Source organism: Populus trichocarpa, chromosome 6 (assembly GCF_000002775.5).
Source record: "Populus trichocarpa isolate Nisqually-1 chromosome 6, P.trichocarpa_v4.1, whole genome shotgun sequence".
Classification (NCBI taxonomy): domain Eukaryota; kingdom Viridiplantae; phylum Streptophyta; class Magnoliopsida; order Malpighiales; family Salicaceae; genus Populus; species Populus trichocarpa.
In genome coordinates this window covers 22,143,240-22,163,422 of record NC_037290.2, presented here as the reverse complement: position 1 = coordinate 22,163,422, position 20,183 = coordinate 22,143,240, and the positions used below count along the sequence as shown (strand labels likewise).

At 38.7% G+C, this 20,183-nt stretch overlaps 3 protein-coding genes across 4 annotated transcripts; all 3 read right to left on the bottom strand.

Annotated features, from left to right (window-relative positions):
• Positions 1-9,681: 9,681 nt before the first annotated feature.
• Positions 9,682-11,509, bottom strand: LOC7491958 (uncharacterized). The gene is made up of 5 exons (XM_002308456.4): positions 10,850-11,509; positions 10,639-10,717; positions 10,449-10,536; positions 10,225-10,350; positions 9,682-10,115 (listed from the first exon to the last, which is right to left on the bottom strand). Exons 1-4 carry the CDS (start codon positions 11,099-11,101, stop codon positions 10,263-10,265), a joined length of 507 nt encoding a protein of 168 aa, XP_002308492.1. The 5' UTR covers positions 11,102-11,509; the 3' UTR covers positions 9,682-10,115; positions 10,225-10,262.
• A 148-nt stretch (positions 11,510-11,657) lies between these two features.
• LOC7491956 (serine/arginine-rich splicing factor RS2Z33) lies at positions 11,658-14,817 on the bottom strand. Of its 2 annotated transcripts, none has more exons than XM_002308454.4 (7): positions 14,649-14,817; positions 14,179-14,292; positions 13,466-13,505; positions 13,207-13,302; positions 12,568-12,755; positions 12,330-12,425; positions 11,658-12,197 (listed from the first exon to the last, which is right to left on the bottom strand). In XM_002308454.4, exons 2-7 carry the CDS (start codon positions 14,283-14,285, stop codon positions 11,843-11,845), a joined length of 882 nt encoding a protein of 293 aa, XP_002308490.2. In that variant the 5' UTR covers positions 14,286-14,292; positions 14,649-14,817; the 3' UTR covers positions 11,658-11,842. The 2 variants fall into 2 exon arrangements, with proteins under 2 accessions (XP_002308490.2, XP_002308491.2); XM_002308455.4 differs by having other exon boundaries at positions 13,466-13,747; positions 14,649-14,697.
• Positions 14,818-16,718: 1,901 nt separating this feature from the next.
• Positions 16,719-19,111, bottom strand: LOC7492266 (ABC transporter G family member 20). Its single transcript, XM_002308453.4, has one exon. The coding sequence runs from the start codon at positions 18,994-18,996 to the stop codon at positions 16,843-16,845; it is 2,154 nt and encodes a 717-aa protein (XP_002308489.2). The 5' UTR covers positions 18,997-19,111; the 3' UTR covers positions 16,719-16,842.
• Between the last annotated feature and the right edge of the window lie 1,072 nt (positions 19,112-20,183).

The following is a 20,183-nucleotide window of genomic DNA, read 5'->3' as shown; positions in this document are numbered from 1 at the left end:
ATATTCTAATTTTTTGACTATTTTCCCTACCCAAAACCTCCTCTTACTTAACGTGTAGAGATTCTGCCATGGCGTTGAAAGGTTTTTTAAATATAGAAGAACGCTATACTGCCATTCCAAAGTTTTGAGAAAATCTTAATCGACTCCTTCAATCCAGATTACATGTTTTTTTTTTATATAAAAAAATATCATAATTAAATGGTTTTCGTTGAAAATTTGGATGGATGGAGATTGGAGAGCTCAATGGAAATTCTTGAATAGTTTGAAAATATTTATAAATTCTATGTTTTTTATAAAAAAAGGAAAAAAATAAAGGAGGACGTGATGCATCCTGCGCGCCCGCCCCGGCGTAATCCAGACAGCACCCCCGTCAAATAAAGCGCAGCGGGAAGCGGTCAGCTCACGCAAACGAACCAAAAACTTAAAAAACTGCCATAACTAATAACTCACTCTCACAGGCTCACACCTTTTTCCCTAAATCCAAACCCTATCGATATCGGATGAACACTCCCTCATCATTATTATCAGCTCTTATTCTCAATCCATCAAGAATTTATAAATTCAATCGAATCTAAAAGCAATGTCGATATGGAACCATCGCCAACATTCTAGGGTTTTTTCTGTCTTTGATTTTCCTCATCTACTATCCAGGTAAAATGAAAATCTCATCTTTTCAACTGTGTTTTATAATTGATTTGATGGGCGTGTGTTTGGTGACAAGAATTGTATTATCCACTGTTGTAACATTGGATTCGATGAAAATATACAGAACACAAGAGTGCTTAAATGCTAAACCAGCCATATATTTCAGTTGTAAAGGAGAAAACATAACTGTATTGCCTGATGTTAAACAAGTTAATGTCTCTTATACTTTCGAAGAATCTTGGCAGGTAAGGGTTCACTTATTTTATATTGAATTTTTTTTTTATTATTAAAAAAACAGAAGATAAAGAGCAGATGAAAACATTTACTTAGCATGTGAAACAGAAGATTAATTCAGATTCTTACGCTCACCGCAGATGAATTTTACTAGATTGCAGCAGAACTGCTCCATGCTGGTGTCACGAACAGAAGGAAAGAAGGCACAAACGAGCAAGGGGGAAACTGAAACAGGATTTTGAATTTAAATAAATGGAACCAAACGGCTGCGTTTTGTGCAGCTTCATTTTATATTTTAGTAGGCCAGCTGGTACAGCCACGTAGTGATGCCACGCTGGCATTTACAATATTGTCTTTAAATTCCCTAATCATTGTAACAGAAAGAGGTGGAAAATTATAACAGAATTCTTAGATTCTATTCCCTGTTCTCTCTTTCTCTCAACACGTTCTGAACGTGATAACCTTCTTCTCCCTTCTCAAACCTCTTCCCTCCTTCATTCTTCCCTTGCTTTATTCAAGGCTTCCAATTAACCTGCAGCAAATTGGTATCAGAGCCCTCATCTTTGGATTCAACAAATGGCACCAGAAACTAGATCCCAAGATGTAAGAAGAATGGATGATTCTTTGGAAGCTGCTAATCAAAGAGTCAATGGAATAGAAGTCAAGTTGCACACTCAGTCAGATGACCTAGCCCAGCTGAAAGCCATGATGAAGGAAATGGCAAATCAACAAATCTCTATTAAACAAACTCTGCAAACCTTGGCGGGTGAAGCAAGTTCCTCCCAGCATGTTCGAATGCCCCAACACCCTGCTCCGGCCAGCAACCAAGATTGGACAGGAGAAGGACCACCTACCTACAGGTCACACAGACCCCGGCGAGATTTCCCTTCTTTTGAAGGGGAAGAAGTGCATAAATGGTTGTACAAATGCAACCAGTATTTCGACTTAGAATAAATTCCTGAGACTGACAAACTGAAACTAGCTTCATATTATTTGGATGGCTTGGCACTTTACTGGCATCAGAATTATACCAGAAACTTAGAAGGACATGAGGTTACATGGGCAGAATATGTGGATGCATTGTGCTGTCGATTTGGAGGTCAAAAGGACCCTTTAGAAGAACTCACTGAGCACAAACAGGAAGGAGACTTGGAAGGTTATATCAGGGACTTTGATATGCTATGGAATAGAGCACAAATCTTAGAGAAGCAGGCCTTGGTGTTCTTCCTAGGAGGCTTGGAGGTAGAAATCAAGAACCTAGTAAAAATGTTCGAGCCAAAATCACTCAAACAAGCTTACAACCTAGCTAGGTTGCACAACAATACCCTCACATACCGAAAAATCACCCCTCATTACCCAAAACAACATAGCCAGGCAAGTTCTAACTTCCAGCCTGCAAAATTTACATATCCTGCCAACACTTACAAGACCAACCCCAGTCACCCCCTCAATCCTTCAAAACCTTCCCCACCAGCCTTGTTGCCTACTCCTACCAACCCACCCTTCAACAATAATAATGTATACCCTAACCACAAACCTGCCAGACCTATCAGAACCAAAGAAATGGATGAAAGAAGAGCCAAGGGCCTATGCTTTTGGTGTGATGATAAGTTCGTACCAGGGCATAGATGCAGAAACCGCAAGCTATATTCCCTCTGTATAGTAGAGGATGATGGAGATAATTCATCAGAAGAAGAGGAAACCATGGAGCCAAGGAATACAGAAAATCTCACCCCTCATCTATCTCTCCAAGCAATCCATGGCACAGCAGGATGTCAAACCATCAAGGTATGGGGAAAGATAGACAAATGTCCCATCTTAATCTTGATTGATTCGGGCAGTACTCACAACTTCATCCATGCTGATCTGATGGACAAACTTGAATGCCCCACGACAACCATAAAGCCTATGGTGGTGGAGGCAGCTAATGGTGACACCATGTCTTGCACTTCAGTATGTAAGAACCTGTAGTGGAAGATGCAAGGAGTTCAGTTCCAGGCAGACATATATGTTATGAAGTTACAAAACTATGATATGATTTTGGGAATCCAATGGTTGAAGCTGCTAGGAAATGTATTGTCCAACTATGAAGATAGATGGGTATCCTTTTGGTGGCAGAACAGAGAAGTAACTTTAAGAGGAGAAAATCCTAGAATTGCTCAATCTATACGCCTAGAGGAACTAAATGGACTGCTTAACACTGAAACCTTATTATCTGAAGTCAGGCTTTGCAGCTTGAGAGTGGTGGGAAAGGCTGATTTGGTAAACCCTGCTCAGGGAATACCACATGCTGGGGAAGACAATGAGGACTCACCATTACAGACTCTACTAACAGCCTACCAGCATATTTTTTGTGATCCCCGAGGGTTGCCCCCAGCTAGGAGACATGATCACAAAATACCCCTGAAGGACGAGAGTCAGGCTGTCAATTTGAGATCCTACATATACTCAGGATTACAAAAGGATACTCTAGAGACTCTAGTGGCTGAAATGCTGGAGGCAGGCATAGTGCAGCCCAGCAACAGTCCCTTTGCCTCTCCAGTGGTGCTTGTGAAAAAAAAGGATCAGACTTGGCGATTTTGTGTTGATTTTAGAGCCCTCAACAAGATCACTATCAAAGATAAGTACCCTATTCCTATAATAGATGAACTGCTAGAAGAACTAGAAGGGGCTGCCATCTTTTCAAAAATTGATCTAAGGGCAGGTTACCATCAGATTCGCATGGTCTCAGAAGATGTTTTTAAAACAGCCTTTAGAACACATAATGGCCACTATGAGTTCCTAGTCATGCCCTTTGGCTTATCTAATGCACCGGCCACCTTCCAAAGTTTAATGAATGATATTTTTCGAGATCATTTAAGGAAGTTTATTTTAGTTTTCTTTGATGATATATTAGTTTACAGTAAAACCATGGCCGACCACTTACAACACCTTAGATTGGTATTTGAATTGCTATGTACCCATCAATTAGTAGCCAAGGAAAGTAAGTGTGTGTTTGGGACACAACAGATGGAATACTTGGGACATGTAATCACCAAAGAGGGAGTAGCAACAGACCCACACAAGGTTATTGCTATCTTGCAATGGCCCATACCTACAACCATCAAACAACTTAGAAGTTTCCTAGGCTTAACAGGGTATTATAGAAAGTTTGTGCAAGGTTATGGAACTATTTGCAGACCCCTTACTCAGTTACTACAAAAAGACTCCTTTAAATGGACAAACACAGCCACCTTGGCCTTCAAACAGCTCCAAGCCGCAATGTCCCAACCCCCTGTGCTAGCCCTGCCTAATTTTGACAAAACATTTGTAGTAGAAACCGATGCTTCAGGAGTGGGTATAGGGGGGTACTGATGCAAGAAGGACGCCCCATTGCATTTGTAAGCAAAGCCTTAGGTCCTAGACAGCTAGCCCTGTCCACTTATGAGAGGGAGTTGCTGGCCATTGTTTTTGCTGTTACAAAATGGAAGCACTACCTATGGGGCAGAAGGTTTCTCATCAGGACAGACCACTCCAGCCTCAAATTCCTGCTAGACCAGAAGACTACACATGTTGCCCAACAGGTATGGCTAACTAAGCTATTGGGTTTTGATTATGAAATTGAATATAGAAGGGGTAAAGACAATCTAGCTGCAGACGCCCTCTCCAGAATTTCTCACAATGAGTTGGGTGCATTAACCCTTTCATCCATTTCCACCTCTCTCATGGAAGACATTAAGAAGACTTGGGACACTGATCACAACCTGAGACAGCTTATAGCAGACCTCACCAAGGATGCTAGCTCACACTCCAACTACTCATGGGTTAATAACACTCTCATTCGAAAGGGGAAGGTGGTAGTGGGACAAGCACCGAACTTACATCATCAACTTATCAAACTCTATCATGACTCTGCAGTAGGGGGGCATTCAGGAGCTACGGTTACTTCAAAAAAATTAGGGCAGGTGTTCTATTGGAAGAAACTCCAAAAGCTGGTGAGGCAATACGTCAGGGAATGTCCAGTTTGTCAACAGAACAAGGGGGAAAATGTCAAGCCTCCAGGTCTACTGCAACCATTACCAGTACCACATGCTCCTTTTATAGATATTAGCATGGATTTTATTGATGGACTGCCAAAATCAGAAGGGAAGGAAGTCATTTTTGTGGTGGTCGACAGGTTTAGTAAGTATGCCCATCTTATGGCCCTCACCCACCCCTACTCTGCCATTACAGTAGCCAAGGTCTTTATGGAAAATGTGTATAAATTGCATGGGATGCCAGCAACAATTGTGAGTGACAGAGACAACATTTTTCTCAGCCAGTTTTGGAAGGAGTTATTCAAACAGCAGGGGGTCAATTTGCAATACTCTACAGCCTATCATCCACAGTCTGATGGACAGACAGAAGTGGTCAATAAATGCATCGAGGGCTACCTAAGATGCATGACAGGAACCATCCCTGCACAATGGGGACGCTGGCTGAGCTCCTGTGAATGGTGGTACAATACAAACTACCACTCCTCTACTAAGAAGACACCCTACGAGATCTTATATGGAATGGGGCCTCCAGTTCACATTCCCTATACGCCTAAGGATTCACCCGTGGAGGCTGTGGACCAGTATTTAACCCAAAGAGAAGACATGTTCAAACTAATCAGGAGCAATTTATTGCAAGCACAAAACCGAATGACACAGCAAGCCAACAAGAAAAGAAGCGAAAGGATGTTTTCTGAGGGTGACTTAGTCTATCTGAAACTACAACCGTATCGACAGAAATCGGTTCACAGGCGACCCTCTTACAAATTATCAGCAAAGTATTATGGCCCCTACACAATCATCAAGAAAATTGGAACAGTGGCATATAAACTACAATTACCTGCTACTGCCGTGATCCACCCCGTCTTTCACGTTTCCCAATTAAAGAAGCATGTAGGCAACCATGTGGTGCAGTCCGATCTCCCCATTGTCTCAGCACAACCCCTGCTACAACCACAGAAAATTGTTGAGAGACGAATGGTCAAAAAGGGAAATACAGCATCAACTCAGTTTTTGATTCTATGGAAAAACTTACCCTTGACAGAAGCAACCTGAGAGGATGCTGAGGAGTTTGGGTGGCGATTCCCTCTATTCCACCTTGAGGACAAGGTTGATTTCATGGACGGGGCATTGTCACGAACAGAAGGAAAGAAGGCACAAACGAGCAAGGGGGAAACTGAAACAGGATTTTGAATTTAAATAAATGGAACCAAACGGCTGCGTTTTGTGCAGCTTCATTTTATATTTTAGTAGGCCAGCTGGTACAGCCACGTAGTGATGCCACGCTGGCATTTACAATATTGTCTTTAAATTCCCTAATCATTGTAACAGAAAGGGGTGGAAAATTATAACATAATTCTTAGATTCTATTCCCTGTTCTCTCTTTCTCTCAACACGTTCTGAACGTGATAACCTTCTTCTCCCTTCTCAAACCTCTTCCCCCCTTCGTTCTTCCCTTGCTTTATTCAAGGCTTCCAGTTAACCTGCAGCAGCTGGGTTCTGTTGAACCCTGCCTCTAATAATGCTAGTAGAATTCTCCACTATTATCAGCCAGCACTTTAGTACAAAAGAAACTCTAAACTGATGAAAGTGGCAGAAGCTGCTTCAAGAAGTCTTCCTAATTGGATCTTTATTCACCAGAAGCCGTTCAATGTTTCCGAGTCAAGCAAGGCCAGTAACCGAAGAGACCTTCCCAGATGCCAATCTCATCCGGGTGCTCATACCCACCATTGCACAAGGTATCTCCCTTCCTCTCATCAAACCAGGACTCGTACCCCGACCAAGGACTATCATCATAATAAGAAAACTCGGTTTCTTTGTTTTCATAAAGGCCAGAGTAAATGTCTCTCTGTTCTTCACCTTGGAAGCATTCTTCTCTGCCTCGCAATCCACTGCCATTCCCATTGGTATCAGTACTGTTGCCATAGGAGGAGAAGTCATCGTCCCAGGAATCCCCGAAGGTGAGGCAAGACTCGTATTTGCTCCAAAAATCCCTCCAATTGTTGTATGGCGGCTGCTCATCTTCACAAGGGTTATTTGCATAGTAGGCCTCTTCTTCACTATATGCTGAAGAAAAGAAATCTTGGAAGGAATCTTCCTGGCAAGGAGAATCAGAGAGTGATGGTGGGCAAGGATAGCATATCGCTTCAAACAACGGAGGACAATCTTCATACACTCCAGGGATATCATAACTGTCAAAAAACAAAGTCGGACAATCTTCTGCGACGGCTGATTGTGGTTCTTGCATGTGATAATTAGAGGAGGTCATGACAGATGTAATTCAACCACTGACACTTTCTTCGGACTCGGTCTTAATGAATCGCTGCAATTAGTCCTCCCTATAAATGGTTTCATTTTTCCTGTCAATTCCATTATCCTATAGGTGGGGTTTGAGAGAAAGAAAGCGGGTTGTTTCGGCACCAGCCTTCTAGGGGATTGCCCAATCTATCACCGCCCATATACTGGTGAGATTCTATCGCCATCTCTGCATCCTTTTACCAACCTAGAGACCCTTTTGAAACCGAATATATACCAGGGGAAAAAAACAGAGAGCATGCATAAAAGATTGGCATCTCTAGATTGGTGTTGAAAGCCAGAGCATCTTTACGCAATTTCCCTGTCACTAAGCACAAAGTAACCATTCCCACTTGCTAGAAAAGTGTCTTTCCTCCTTTCATTTCTTTTTTTGTCATTCTCGTTTCTGTTAAAACCACAACATTTCTATTGAAATTCACCGGACAGTTCTGGATGAGTTCTATTGTGGGCCTGGCATTTTTTTTCTTAGAAATCTGATTTTCTAATTTCCAAAATTCACTGATTTTTAGGCATGTCAAGATTTGCACAATCTGGAACGAGGTTACCATTTGACATGTGTTTGACAAGTCAAAGAACATTGATCAAATAACATCACCAGTTGGAGAATTTTAGTCCTTTTAATCTCAAAGATCGAAAAGAATTGCATTGGCAGATTTAAACAGATCAGTTTGACAGGAAGATCAAACCAAAAGAGTGAAGTCCTAATCTATAACTATAGCAAAGGAAAAGGAAAAAAAAAACTCATTTACCATAAGTGAAATGCCAATCAACAACAACCCTACAAACAAAAGGAAACATAAAAGCTAACAGCGCCCACCAAGAATTTTCACTGATCTCAAGGATGACTGGTGTCAGCCACCAAGACTTGGACGATTTGCTCGGCTAATGAACCTGATATAATTTGATGCCTCTTTGGATTCACTTGAGATGGCAAAGCCTCGGTTCTTGGTTTCAAAGAATCATCCAACAGTGAAGGAATTCCATTACATGGAGAAGTTTGAAGTACTTAAATGCCTTATGACTGTAATGAACACTAACTTGCCTGAATCTTATTACGTATCCAGTTTTGTTAGTGGGATCAAAGATGATGTTAAAACCAATGGTGAAGATTTTGAAGCCAGTCACCATGATGCAGGTCTTTGAACAAGCTAATTGGCAAGAGTCGTCAAACCCAGCCATGATTAAAAGAAGCAGAATGGCTAGTAAGATGACTATTTCAGTGGGTGTGAGTAAATAGACAGGACAACAACCTTGAAGATCACAAAAAAAAGAAATAGAACAATAATAGTTGGATTAATTCAATGGTCCAATTCATTTCCTGAAGACGTTATTTGGGAGGGATTAGAGAAGAATAAGATGCAGAATTTTTTGATGGGGAGGGTATTGTTAAAATTACAAATGAAGAAACAATAGCATGCAGCAGCAATAGTTACATTTTGCACGTGGTTGTAATGGCAGTAGTTAATTCAGCATGTGCTAATAAGTCTCTTGTACTAGGTAGTTAGTTGTGGCTGTTAGTTTGGCAGTTAGAGTAGCTAAGAAGTTGTTAGTTACAATTGTTAGTTGGAAAGTGTAAGTTCGTCACTTGAGGTAGTATAAAAAACAGTGGACGTAAAAATGAAGCACAATTTCTGAATCAACTCTTCTTGTTCTGCATCTTCTTCTTCTCTCTTATTTCTTTCTAGACTTAACTCGCTAGGCTGTAACCTAACAAAGGGCAGAATCAGGTTGTGCAAGAAAGGCGAGGGAGGTGGCATTGGAGACAATGATAGTGGTGGTGAGGTTGCGGGCATGAGCCAAAATTGCTAGGCCACTAGATGAGAGAGACGTGACCATAATGTCTGAGCAGAGGGATCCAATGGTGGAAGTGATAGAAATGAGGGCTGCATAAAGAAAGCAATCAAGATCCAAGAACGAAGAGAGAAATTAGAGAAAGCATCAAAATCTAAGAATGAAGAGAGAGTCATGTATATTGTTGCAGGTGGGTGCTGGCTATGTTTCCTGCCTTTTTCTTCTGGGCAACGGTTTTAACAGAATATGGTAACTACGATACTGACAGGAATAGTTCCACACGCTTCTTCTATCACTCAACAAGAGTGTGGATCATCATTCGCAAGGCTAATTATCTCATGTATAAATAAAAATACAAACAAAAGGTGGGAGCAGTTTTTTCAAATTCAGGCTCCTGGTTAAATCCACAAGGCTCAATGCTGCAAATACCACAACACCTTGGAATTATAACTTTGCCAATGCATATAGAAGGCTTAACAATCTCAAAATATGCATGACATGCAACACAAAATAAACAAACTAGCTAATATGTAAGCAGTTTGTTTGTAGAAGGTATCAAGCTAAACTAATTTTCAGTACAAATTGAAAGCATGGATAATTGGATATGCATTCCTTGAAAACATTTTTTTTAAAAAAAAAACCAAGAGCATGAATAATAGGTTGAATTTCTGACTATTCATGATGATTAAAATTCATGCCCAGCTAATAGATTTATGACTATAGGAGAGTAATCAGACTCCATAGACAGAGCAGGGGAAGTCTTTATTTTACACAGTCTGCTGGTTTCAGTTGAATTAAGGGACCTCCAGCACCTTCAGATTTGATGAAGCCAAGACAGCAGCTATCTGATCTCTTGACCAATATACTAGAATTAATTCTGGTCCTTGAGATCTTTAATCCAGCCACAACACGGCAAATTTTGCCAAAAAAGGGCTCTATAGAAGACTGGCAAGGACAAACCGAAAGGAAGTTTATGCTTTCTACTTGATGATCTTGCTAGCATCTAATACAGTAGTGGTATCGTATTACAGCACAGTTGAATGTACATGCACTAGACTCCCACTTTCATCTCTCTTTAAACCCTTTTCCTTTTGGCATAGGACAGCAGCCCCAATCCTGTTCAAAAGTTTATATTTGATCTGATTATCCAGGAAAACCTTTCATACTAAACTTTCTGACCAGCTCAATGAACAAATAAAAAGGAAAGGATCAAGGTTAAAATGACCTTGAGCAGTTTAAGCAGGGCAAGTCGGATCGTTTTAACTAATCAGAACTCCTTAAGGAGCGATTGAAGTTGTCCAGTTCCTTGGAATGTGAACCATAGATTTCCTTAATAGTGTCTCTACAGCTACTGCAAGCAACATAAGAGAACAAAGATGAAACATGAGCATATGACTAAGGTCACATACAGCTAGAGCCTTGCGTGAAAGTAAAAGTAGATGGACCTACCCGCATGCCTCCTTGTTGAATTTCTTCTTAGTAATGCCATACAGTGACTCGAATATATCTGGCTCCACACGACAAAAATAGGGACGATCTGAAAGAAGAAGAAAGCCCGTAGAAAGCAAAACGTTTACAAAATTAAAGATGACAGCAAGAAGTTGATCAAGAAATGGAGCTAGCGATAATCACCACTCACCAGGGTAAATTGAGCACTTGCGTGTGCTTTTCTCATAATGTATACACCATCCATCCGGGCCTATTAAGCTTTTATAAAGCTGAAAATCCATAATTCAGCAAAAGAAAAGGAATTAACAAAAAACAGTAAGAGCTTCGCTACTCTTTTGGTTTCTTTTTTGACACATTCCGTCGAACAAATTATGTGCATTGTAAATATTAAGAAAGCGAACCTCTATATCAGAGGGGTTTGTGAAGATTTCTTCAGGAGTGGCGAAAGCAGGGCCCTTAGCCAGCTTGCAGCAAGCACCACAACCCTCCACGCACCGCCATAATGGCTCTTTCTTGCTGGTACCGAAGCCAGTGTTGCTAAGTTTTGGCGTTGCCCCGGGCACTTTTGCATTCTTCAACTTTCCTTTCTGGGGTGACCGGCGCGCTGCAAAGATCACACTATTGAAGCAGGGCAGAGAAATGGCGGGTGACATATTCGAGGATTAGATGGATTCTTGGGAGCAAGAAATTCGAAATAGCTCCTGGGCTTTGACAGTAAATGAACTCCACGACGAAACGTGTAGTTGATTACAAAAAAGCATCTGGGTAATCCTCCGTTGTACACAAAATCGATTTCAGAATTCAGATTAATTTCGCCAAAAACCCTTCAAAAAGACTTGAATTGATATTTTCATCCCAAACCTGGCAATGGAAATTGCTCACCGTTTTATTTGATCTTCAGTTAAGAATTTGAGCGGCAAATCTTAACAAAAACCATGCTTAGTTTTTTGGGCACAACAGATGCACGCAATGCACAACCTAGCCACAGTTGATTCGAAATTCAAGTTCGGTGGGACCTCATTATAGGGCAGAAGCACGCACTGATTATTTTTTTCTCCAGTTTTTTTGCGAAATAAATAAACATTCAGCTCCATCCACACTAAAGTTGAGCTCATAATTGCCATTTGCCCTAGATGTCCTGGGATAATATTGACAGGCCATCCAGTTTGTAGGTTCTAAATCCAGAAAAGCAAAAAATAAAACAAAACGAATTTGAATGCATAGCTCTCCATACCAAATGATTAAAATAGGCTCCCTAATCCAAATAAAAAGTTTCAAATTACATCTCTACTTAGCATATAAAATGTTTGACCATCTAAATAGAGCAAACTTAAGGTCTTGGTGACGATTGGGAAGTGCAAACAGCTACACCAATTCCATTGGGATGGTGCATTTCAACGTGACACGTCACTATCTCTCGGGGAGCGGTTGTTGTCCTCATAATCATCATCAACGGGGCTTCTATCATCCCTGGGACTGGGAATGCGGCTGCGACCATTAGTCTGAGGACTTCTATACCTCTCATCTCGAGGGCTTCTGCTTCTGCTTCTGCTTCTTCCCGTGGGGCTGCCACTGTACTCTCTATCTTGCTCATCATCCAGTTTTCGAGATTTGGGAGAAGGGCGTGGGCTGCCTTCATCAGGTGTTGGGCTGCGCTTCCTGGCCTTTGTACTCTTTGGTTCAGGGCTCAATGACCTGTTCTCATTCTCAACACTTCGCTCTCTCTTCGGTGGTGGGGATCTTGATCGGCTGAAAAAGAACAGAAGATCCAGATAAACCAAAATACAGCAAATGAATAACCCAAAAATCATCAAGAACACCATACTATGTGTGATATGAGAAGATTGCATAATCATATGCTTTCAAAGAAAAACCACAGACCTGTAGCTTCGACCTCGGCTATAACTTGGGCTGCGGCTTCTGCCACGGTGAGGAGAGCGTGATCTACCTGGTGATCGAGAGTAACTCTTTCCCCGCCTGCAGTATAGAACACACAATAAAAAGAAAAGAAAAAAAAACAGAGCACCATTGAGCATCAGTAGAAAATTATCACAGAAACAAAAACATGCACAAGCAGCAGCAGGATAGGAAGGAAATGACAAAATGAGGTGAAAATTACGTGAGTTTCTTGGGACTGTTCTTGCAGTTTCTCTCTATATGACCTCTTTCCCCACAACGATAACACTTGTTCTTCCAGTCTCCAGCTTTGCAATCTCGAGCCCAGTGGCCATCAATGCCACAATTAAAGCAGCGTCCAGATCCTGGAGGAGGACCTCTGCCCAAATATTCTCGAGAACCACGAGGTACCTAGAAATTCCCAACAAGAAAAAACATTAATCTGGTAAAAGCGTATCAATAGCATTCACAATTTCAAAAGTGAACATTTATGCTTTTGGCTGGAGAGCCAATTGGGAAGTGAATAATTAAGTCACCAGCAATCAACCTCCTCAACCTTATTCAAGCGACAGAATCAAGTTCAATGAATAAGGATTAAGAATCTTTGTGAATGAAAAAATAAATCAAATACTCAGGAAGCCCACAAGAGCAACAAGAATAAAGTAGTTTGACATCTCACAAAACTATAAATTTGCTTCAATTTGGATTAGGATTTGAACTTGGATCCATCTACATACAACCAATTTGCTTCCAGTTAATCCTATAAAACCAAAACCAATACAGGCCTAGTCTACTAATTTAAAATTGCATGTTTTGAGTTTGTGAGTATACTAAATGAAAACATTAACTAGACAGAACTTACCCCCTTTGCAAATTCCACAATGATACGACTTCCATCAAACTCCTTGCCATCTAAGTAATGCCTTGCATCATCAGCATCTCTGGGATCACTAAATTCCTGTTTAAAGAGGGTGAGAACAACCCAGCAGAACACACCATATGTGGATCACATAATATATAAAGCAGTGTTCATCATGAAAAAATAAAAGGATATGTGCTCAACCAATGCTCAGAAAAATTCCATTCAGTGAAAACCATGAGAAGAAATGGAAAAGACTTACAACAAATGCATAGTCACGCTTCATATCCACATCTCGTACTCTGCGAAATGGTTGCCACAAACAGTAAGGCCATCATTACTTAAGTACTGCAAGTGTATGATACTTCACCCCTCATAGACGAACTAAACACCAGTTTGAGATTGTTGCCAATTCCATAAAAACACGCAATAACATAATAGAAAGAATCGCCAAAGTCTCCTATAACTTGGCAAGAAATTCCACCAATTCCATCATGGCAACCCTCTCACCATAGACCTCCAGGTTAGGCAATAGGCCAGAAACCTTCAACAAGATCATTCAAGTTAAAAAATGACACCTAGGTCCACCCACACAGATAACGTGAATGACACAAATCCACGAGCAAAACAAACTGTTGAAGACCTAAATGTTTCCTCAGTATTTGCAGGGGCAAAAAACACTCCCTCTTACCAATCAATGACAGTTAAACAAAGGAAACAAATAGATATACTATTACTGCACTGCAGAGAATAGATCGATAGTGTTAAATTCATGTTAGAGCATCATTCAATTGAAACTTGAAAGCCCAGAAATAAACTGTACAAATTATATTCGAATAATTTCTTCAATAGCTAGCTAAGAGGATAAAAACCCACAGTGCCCAATTCACGTGTGTGCTTGTGAGAAAGAGAGAACACTATCACAGCTTAAGACCAATATCTCAAGCACTTTAAACTTGAAAATAGAGAAATTACCGCCCATATTTGCTGAAAAGATGTTCCAGATCCCGTGATCGTGTCCTAGCAGCCAGGTGTCCAACATAGAGACGCGTACTGGCATATCGATCATCATATCGCGGCATTTTCAAACTGCAACAAACAAACAAATTAATCACCAGCAGCTTCACCAATAAATTAATCATTCAATTGTAATAGACTATATAGCAACACGTACATGAATTTATTTAAGAGCATCAGGGCAAGAAGAAACCAATCAGATCTATCAAGACACATATTAAAAAGCTAGCATCTTGACACACACAAAAAATCCGGATTTGAAAACCCTAAAAAAAAATTGCAACTTTTTTTAAATGAATTCATCAGCAAACACCAATAATTAATCACTTATTAACTAAAAGAAACTCAATATTGAATGGAAACGGCAGTGAAAAGAGCTAAATAAGCCCTGATTTCTAATTAACAACAATTCAATCAGGAGTCCGTACCTTGAAATTTGAAAACCCTAACTTTTCCGAATGTGAATTGAGTTCAGAGAGAGAGAGAGAAGGAGAAATGGCTATTTTCAATGTTTATAGAAAGTTAAACAACCGACGGGGCTTTCCTTCGTTTTATCTCTTTGATTAAAAAGGTAAGAGTACTTCATTTGGACGGACAGGATGCATTTATTTTAATCCAAAGGATAGGAATTTAAGACAGAAAATTATTTCACCAAACCCAGTGAATCTACAGGCCGGGCTCCTACAGTCTGTGGCCCACTTAAGCAAACATCTATTTTTGGCTTTTGCTATATAATTTTTTAATATATAAATCTTCTATACAAAAGAAATGAGTTAATTATAACTTAGTCCTTGTACTTCAGTAAAACTAATTCATTAGTCCCTATAGCATAAATAATAATTCCATAACCCGTTGATTAGTGTTGATTGTCCTCAATTTAGTACTTTTTATTCAAAAAATGTCTTTTTTTTTTTAATCAAACTTTTCCATCTTAACTACATCTCTTTTTTCATTTTTTAAAAAGAAAGCAAATAAATTATAAAATTGATAATAATCATAATAATAAATTATAAGTGAACTAGAAATAAAGGGATTAAATATATTTTTGTAAATCGTGATAAAATTGTATGTGCTGTTTTTATATTTAATTTACTTAAACATAAATATCATTCATTTTATATATCAAAAATACCTTAAACAATAATTTTAACTAAATATCCGTAAATTGATTTTAATCTTGATAATTTTTATCAAATTCTTAAACATCTTTTGCTAAAAATCACAATAAGATTCAAATTCAAATGACTAAAAAAATAATTTTCTAGTTATAATATTATTATAATAAAAAATAATATTTTCATTATGTATAACTTTGACCTAAAAAAGGCATTTCACATGTCTAAGTGGAAGCAAGTCTTCTTTCTTTTTTTTCATATTCGACATTGTGAGAATTTTTGCCTTTTAAATTATTATTTTTTTAAAAAATAATTTTTTAATTGTTTAACATTTAATGTCAATTTTCAAATTTTTACATAATGAGCACATGATACTATTTATTTTTATGTTTTAAAAGCGCTTTTAAAAAAATTTTATTTTTTTTATTTCAAATTAATATTTTTTATCATTTTGATGCGTTGATATTAAAAATTATTTTTAAAAAATAAAAAATATTAATTTAATATATTTATAAATAAAAATATATTTTTTAAAAAATAATTATAATCACACTACCAAACAAAAAGAAATCTGAATAAGTTCCCAGTTACCATATTGATTCCTACTCTCCAGACTAATTGCTTATTTCCATTGTATTTCACTCGAATATTCACAGAATTACTCGGGCTAGCCTGCTCCTCAATCTTTGTCTTCGAGTAAGAAGTCGGCCTCTGTCCTTTCTCGGACAATATCAAACTGACAGAATTTTGTAAATTTTAACCCGCGTGCAGTGGTGTTAAAAAAAAATCAGCTTTCATGTAATATTTATATTATCTAATCAGATTTAACCGTTAAAATTAAATAATATAAATATTATGGATAATATTAGATCAACAAACCTAATATATAAATATTATGGATAGAGTGTCGATTAAGATTTTTAAACCTGCTCAACTCAAACTAACCTATATAATTCAGTATAAGTAATTTGAATTCTTAGTATAAATAATATTTTTTTAATCTTTTCAATTTTTTTTTCATATTGTATCATAATTATTTGATAAAATATTTAATTATAATTTTTATTTTGTTTTGTTTTTTGTGTGAAAATTATAATAATTTTTATGTTATTCTAATATATGTATTTTAGAAGTTTTATCTAGTTTTAATAGTTTTAATCTAATATTTTTTAGAATCATCAAAAAAATAAGGAATTAATATATCCAACATGCAGATATTTATATTATTCATATAAATTTTAGTCCAATCTGATATATCAAACATGGTATATTCAAAAAAACAAAAATTAAATGGACTGAATATATATTTTATAAAATATTAGAAATTAAATTAAATGTAATTATAAATTAAAACCCAAACCCCTTTATCCAGGATACCCCTACTGCGCGCAACCTTCGTCAGAGAAATTATATATAACTGGGTTAACGATTACATAAGGAAAAGATGGCCATGTTCTTAGGTAGCTCCATTCTTGTTAGATACAAGCTAGATAAACAGTGATTCTATTTACCTCCTCTTATTCTTACTCCACAACAACAAAGCAAAGTAAAACAGAATCCTGAAGAAAAATCCCCAAGCAATAGTTATCCACAAGCAATTCCATTTGCTGAGTTGTGTTATCCCTTGTTGCTGCAGTATATCTGTTCCTGTGACTGCACAAGTGTTACTTGTAATGTTCCGGCCCAAACGGGTGCTGATGGTCTTCAACATCTTTAATTTCATTGATAGTGGCATCACGGCAAGCGGTGTGTTATCAAACATTTGCACGCCCATGACAAAACATTTTGTTGGACTGTGAAATTCATTTTGTAAAGCTGCTTCGTATGGATATTTCACTAGAGACATATAGTGAAACCATAACCAAAATGGAGGAATTCTGTCGCGAGAAATGTAGAATCCACTGAAGAGAGGAAAGTAGGACAAAATGGCTACCACAAGGGTGAAACTCAACATAACATGAGAGACAACGCCTGAGAGAAATGTAACAAAAGAACTTCCAGCCCAGAATGCACAGAAGATTGTGAAGAAGTAGAAACAAAACCCAGAAAACCCACCATCAAGTCCTACTGCCCAGAATGTTGTTGTGGCAAAGGCAATAGAGAGTACGATCAGAGAGGGAATTGAGATTAGAGAGTGAGCAAGAACGTAAGACGAGCGACGATAAGCATTGTAGGCAGTTTCTCTCATGAAAATATAACGTTCTTGAATAAAGGCAGGGATGGATTCTGCACTTGTGTAGTAAGTAGTGGAAATGGCAAAAGCGAAAAAGCCTAATCGCTCTTGCACACCTCTGGGAGAGTTGTCAAGATGATAATAAACGGTAGCCAAGATTATACCTGTAACAAGAACAGCAGCAAGGCGAATTCCGAATAATTCAGGCATTCTTTTTGCATTTAATGATGATCTTTTGCCTATAACCATCACTTCAACCCAAAGTGGATTGGCAAAACTTAAAACGGGTGAAGATGTCGAGTTCGAATCATTTGGGGCGCCAGAGACCAGTTTTCCTCTCGAAATGCTGACACTTATTGTGTCCTTAAGTGAGAGCTTTGACGCATTGGAGAATCTGTTCTTGGCATTTTTCATGGCTTGCCATGACTTGTTGAATTTAACTAAGGTCTTGGTTCCACCTGGAATTTCTTCAAGGTCGCGAATATAGTCCAGAGCAAACTCAGTTCGGTTCTCGTTCTCAGGAATTGGATGTCCGAACTCAGCAAAGAATTCTGGAAGACTTCCTGGCGAGCCAGCATACACCGTTTGTCCGTGTGAAAGAAAGATCAAACGGTCAAGTAAGGTCAAGAGTCTGTAACTCGGTTGATGTATGGACATGATCACAATGCTTCCACTCTGTGCAATCCTCTGCAAGACCTTAACAACCATTAAAGCACTAGTTGAATCAAGCCCTGAAGTTGGCTCATCGAGAAACAAGAGAATTGGGTCATGAACGATGTCAATTCCAATAGAAACTCTTCTTCTTTCACCTCCTGACACACCTCTGTGCCCTTCATCTCCAATCACAGTATTGGCTGCATTACGCAGGCCTAATTGATCAATCAAGGCTTGAACTCTTGCTTTCTTTTTTGACTTGGAGAGGGAGCGAGGAAGCCTGAATTCGGCTGAGAACATTAGCGTTTCTTCCACAGTAAGCATAGGAAACAAAAGATCATCTTGCATAACATAAGCAGATATCGTTTTCAATAGCCTTGATTCCAAGACCTCACCATTCAAAGTCACAGACCCTTTCAAGCTCTCTTTCGCAATTCGGTCTGCAAGTGCATCGATCAAAGTGGATTTACCAGACCCGCTAGCCCCAAGAACAGCCGTGATTTCACCTTCTCTTGCTGCTTCAGATATATCATTCAACAAAATTTTCTTGCCTGTCTCTGAAGAATCAAGTGATGAGTCCTTTCCACAGATTGGAAGTGACATTTTTTGGCCAACTTTGACACTGTATGTCAAGTTGTCAAATGAAAGAACAAAAGGGTTTGATGGTGGTATAGAGCTACAAGCATGGCCTAGCTCAAGGACTTGATGATGGACAGGAGTGCTGTAATCGGAGATCATGTCGCTTTGCGAGTCATGGACACCCTTTTGGATTTCTGCTAGAGTGGGAGAAAGAGAGGGCTTGGATATTGTTCTAGGGAGTTTTTGGACCTCCATTTTGTGGTTATAAATTTTCTGTTGCAGTTCTTTAGTGGTAACACCGTTTTTGCAAATAATTTATAATAAAAATAGAGAGAGGGAGAGGGGGCGAGAGAGAGAGATAGCCATGTAGGGGAGGGAAACTATATAGCAGGTAAGACAATAAGTTAAAAGATCACTTCCTTCTATCTTTTTACAAGGTCTCAAGGGACAATATGTTACAACACAGGGGTCTAATGAATAGTATTAGATTAAAATGTTAGTGGCCTTAACAAATTCGTGAAGTTTGTCTTTTTTTTTCCTCTCATACTCTTGCCTGATCCAAAAAAAGCTCTCATTAAATTGTTCTCGAACAACAAGTTCACAAAAATTTCAGAGAGTGCCAAGGAATAGGGACAGGCACTCCAGATAGGGTAGGAAGAAATTATTTTGCATAGCAAAACACTCTTATCAGAAACCTTTTTTTCCCTCCTAATCCCGGAATTACAGGTAAGTGACAAGATTTGATAAACAACTAAGATCATTTCTCCACACATTTAAATGCACCAACAGAAAATTAAAGGCTGGCATCAACATGCTAGCCGTTTTCTAATATCGCAGTGAAATTAACCTCAATTTTATTAAATGTAAAGGTATGCAATTCGTTTCGTGTGCTTGCTAATCTTGCCGTTTATGTGTTCTTTCTTGTTTAGAGAATATCATGAATTCATGATCAGGCTCTTTGGCAGTATGGCTGGTTCCTGGCTAGTCCATTCTCCACACACCTTCATTTCTTCATCAGACGGCCATTTCCCCATATGGCATGTCATAGATGAATATTCGACTTTCCTAATGGTATTTCAACTTCATCACCTTGCTTATAATCCATCCTTTTTAAGATATTGTATCTAGTATGGACAGGATTACATAGATGTTCATCTCTTCTGCACCGAAACAGAACAGGAAAGCCTAAATATAGATTGAAAGAAATTAACTCTTCCCATATACTATAAGTAGCTGCTGATGAGTTAAACGTAAACAACTGGGTTTTTGGCAAACAATATTCACAAGCAATGAGGTACGCAAGAGAAGACATAATTCCTAAACTTTATGGAACCATCATTCCTAGGACCATCAAATCCTCCACATATATACATGCTAACGTCAGTTGCACCTCATAGCCAATATTCACCCTTCCCCAACAAATAATGCATGCTAGCGATCCA

Bases quoted from the DNA above. Each gene is read 5' to 3' on its own strand.
- LOC7491958 (XM_002308456.4), bottom strand. From the start codon at position 11,101: ATGTCACCCGCCATTTCTCTGCCCTGCTTCAATAGTGTGATCTTTGCA. The intron at 10,718-10,849 runs GTTCGCTTTCTT...ATGGATTTTCAG, and splicing joins CAAACCCCTCTGATATAGAG to CTTTATAAAAGCTTAATAGG. The intron at 10,537-10,638 runs GTGAGTGGTGAT...TTCTTCTTTCAG, and splicing joins CAAGTGCTCAATTTACCCTG to ATCGTCCCTATTTTTGTCGT.
- LOC7491956 (XM_002308454.4), bottom strand. From the start codon at position 14,285: ATGCCGCGATATGATGATCGATATGCCAGTACGCGTCTCTATGTTGGA. The intron at 13,303-13,465 runs GTAAGTCTTTTC...CTCTTTAAACAG, and splicing joins AGCGTGACTATGCATTTGTT to GAATTTAGTGATCCCAGAGA. The intron at 12,198-12,329 runs GTCTGTGGTTTT...GTTCTTTTTCAG, and splicing joins AGCCGAGGTCGAAGCTACAG to CCGATCAAGATCCCCACCAC.
- LOC7492266 (XM_002308453.4), bottom strand. From the start codon at position 18,996: ATGGAGGTCCAAAAACTCCCTAGAACAATATCCAAGCCCTCTCTTTCT.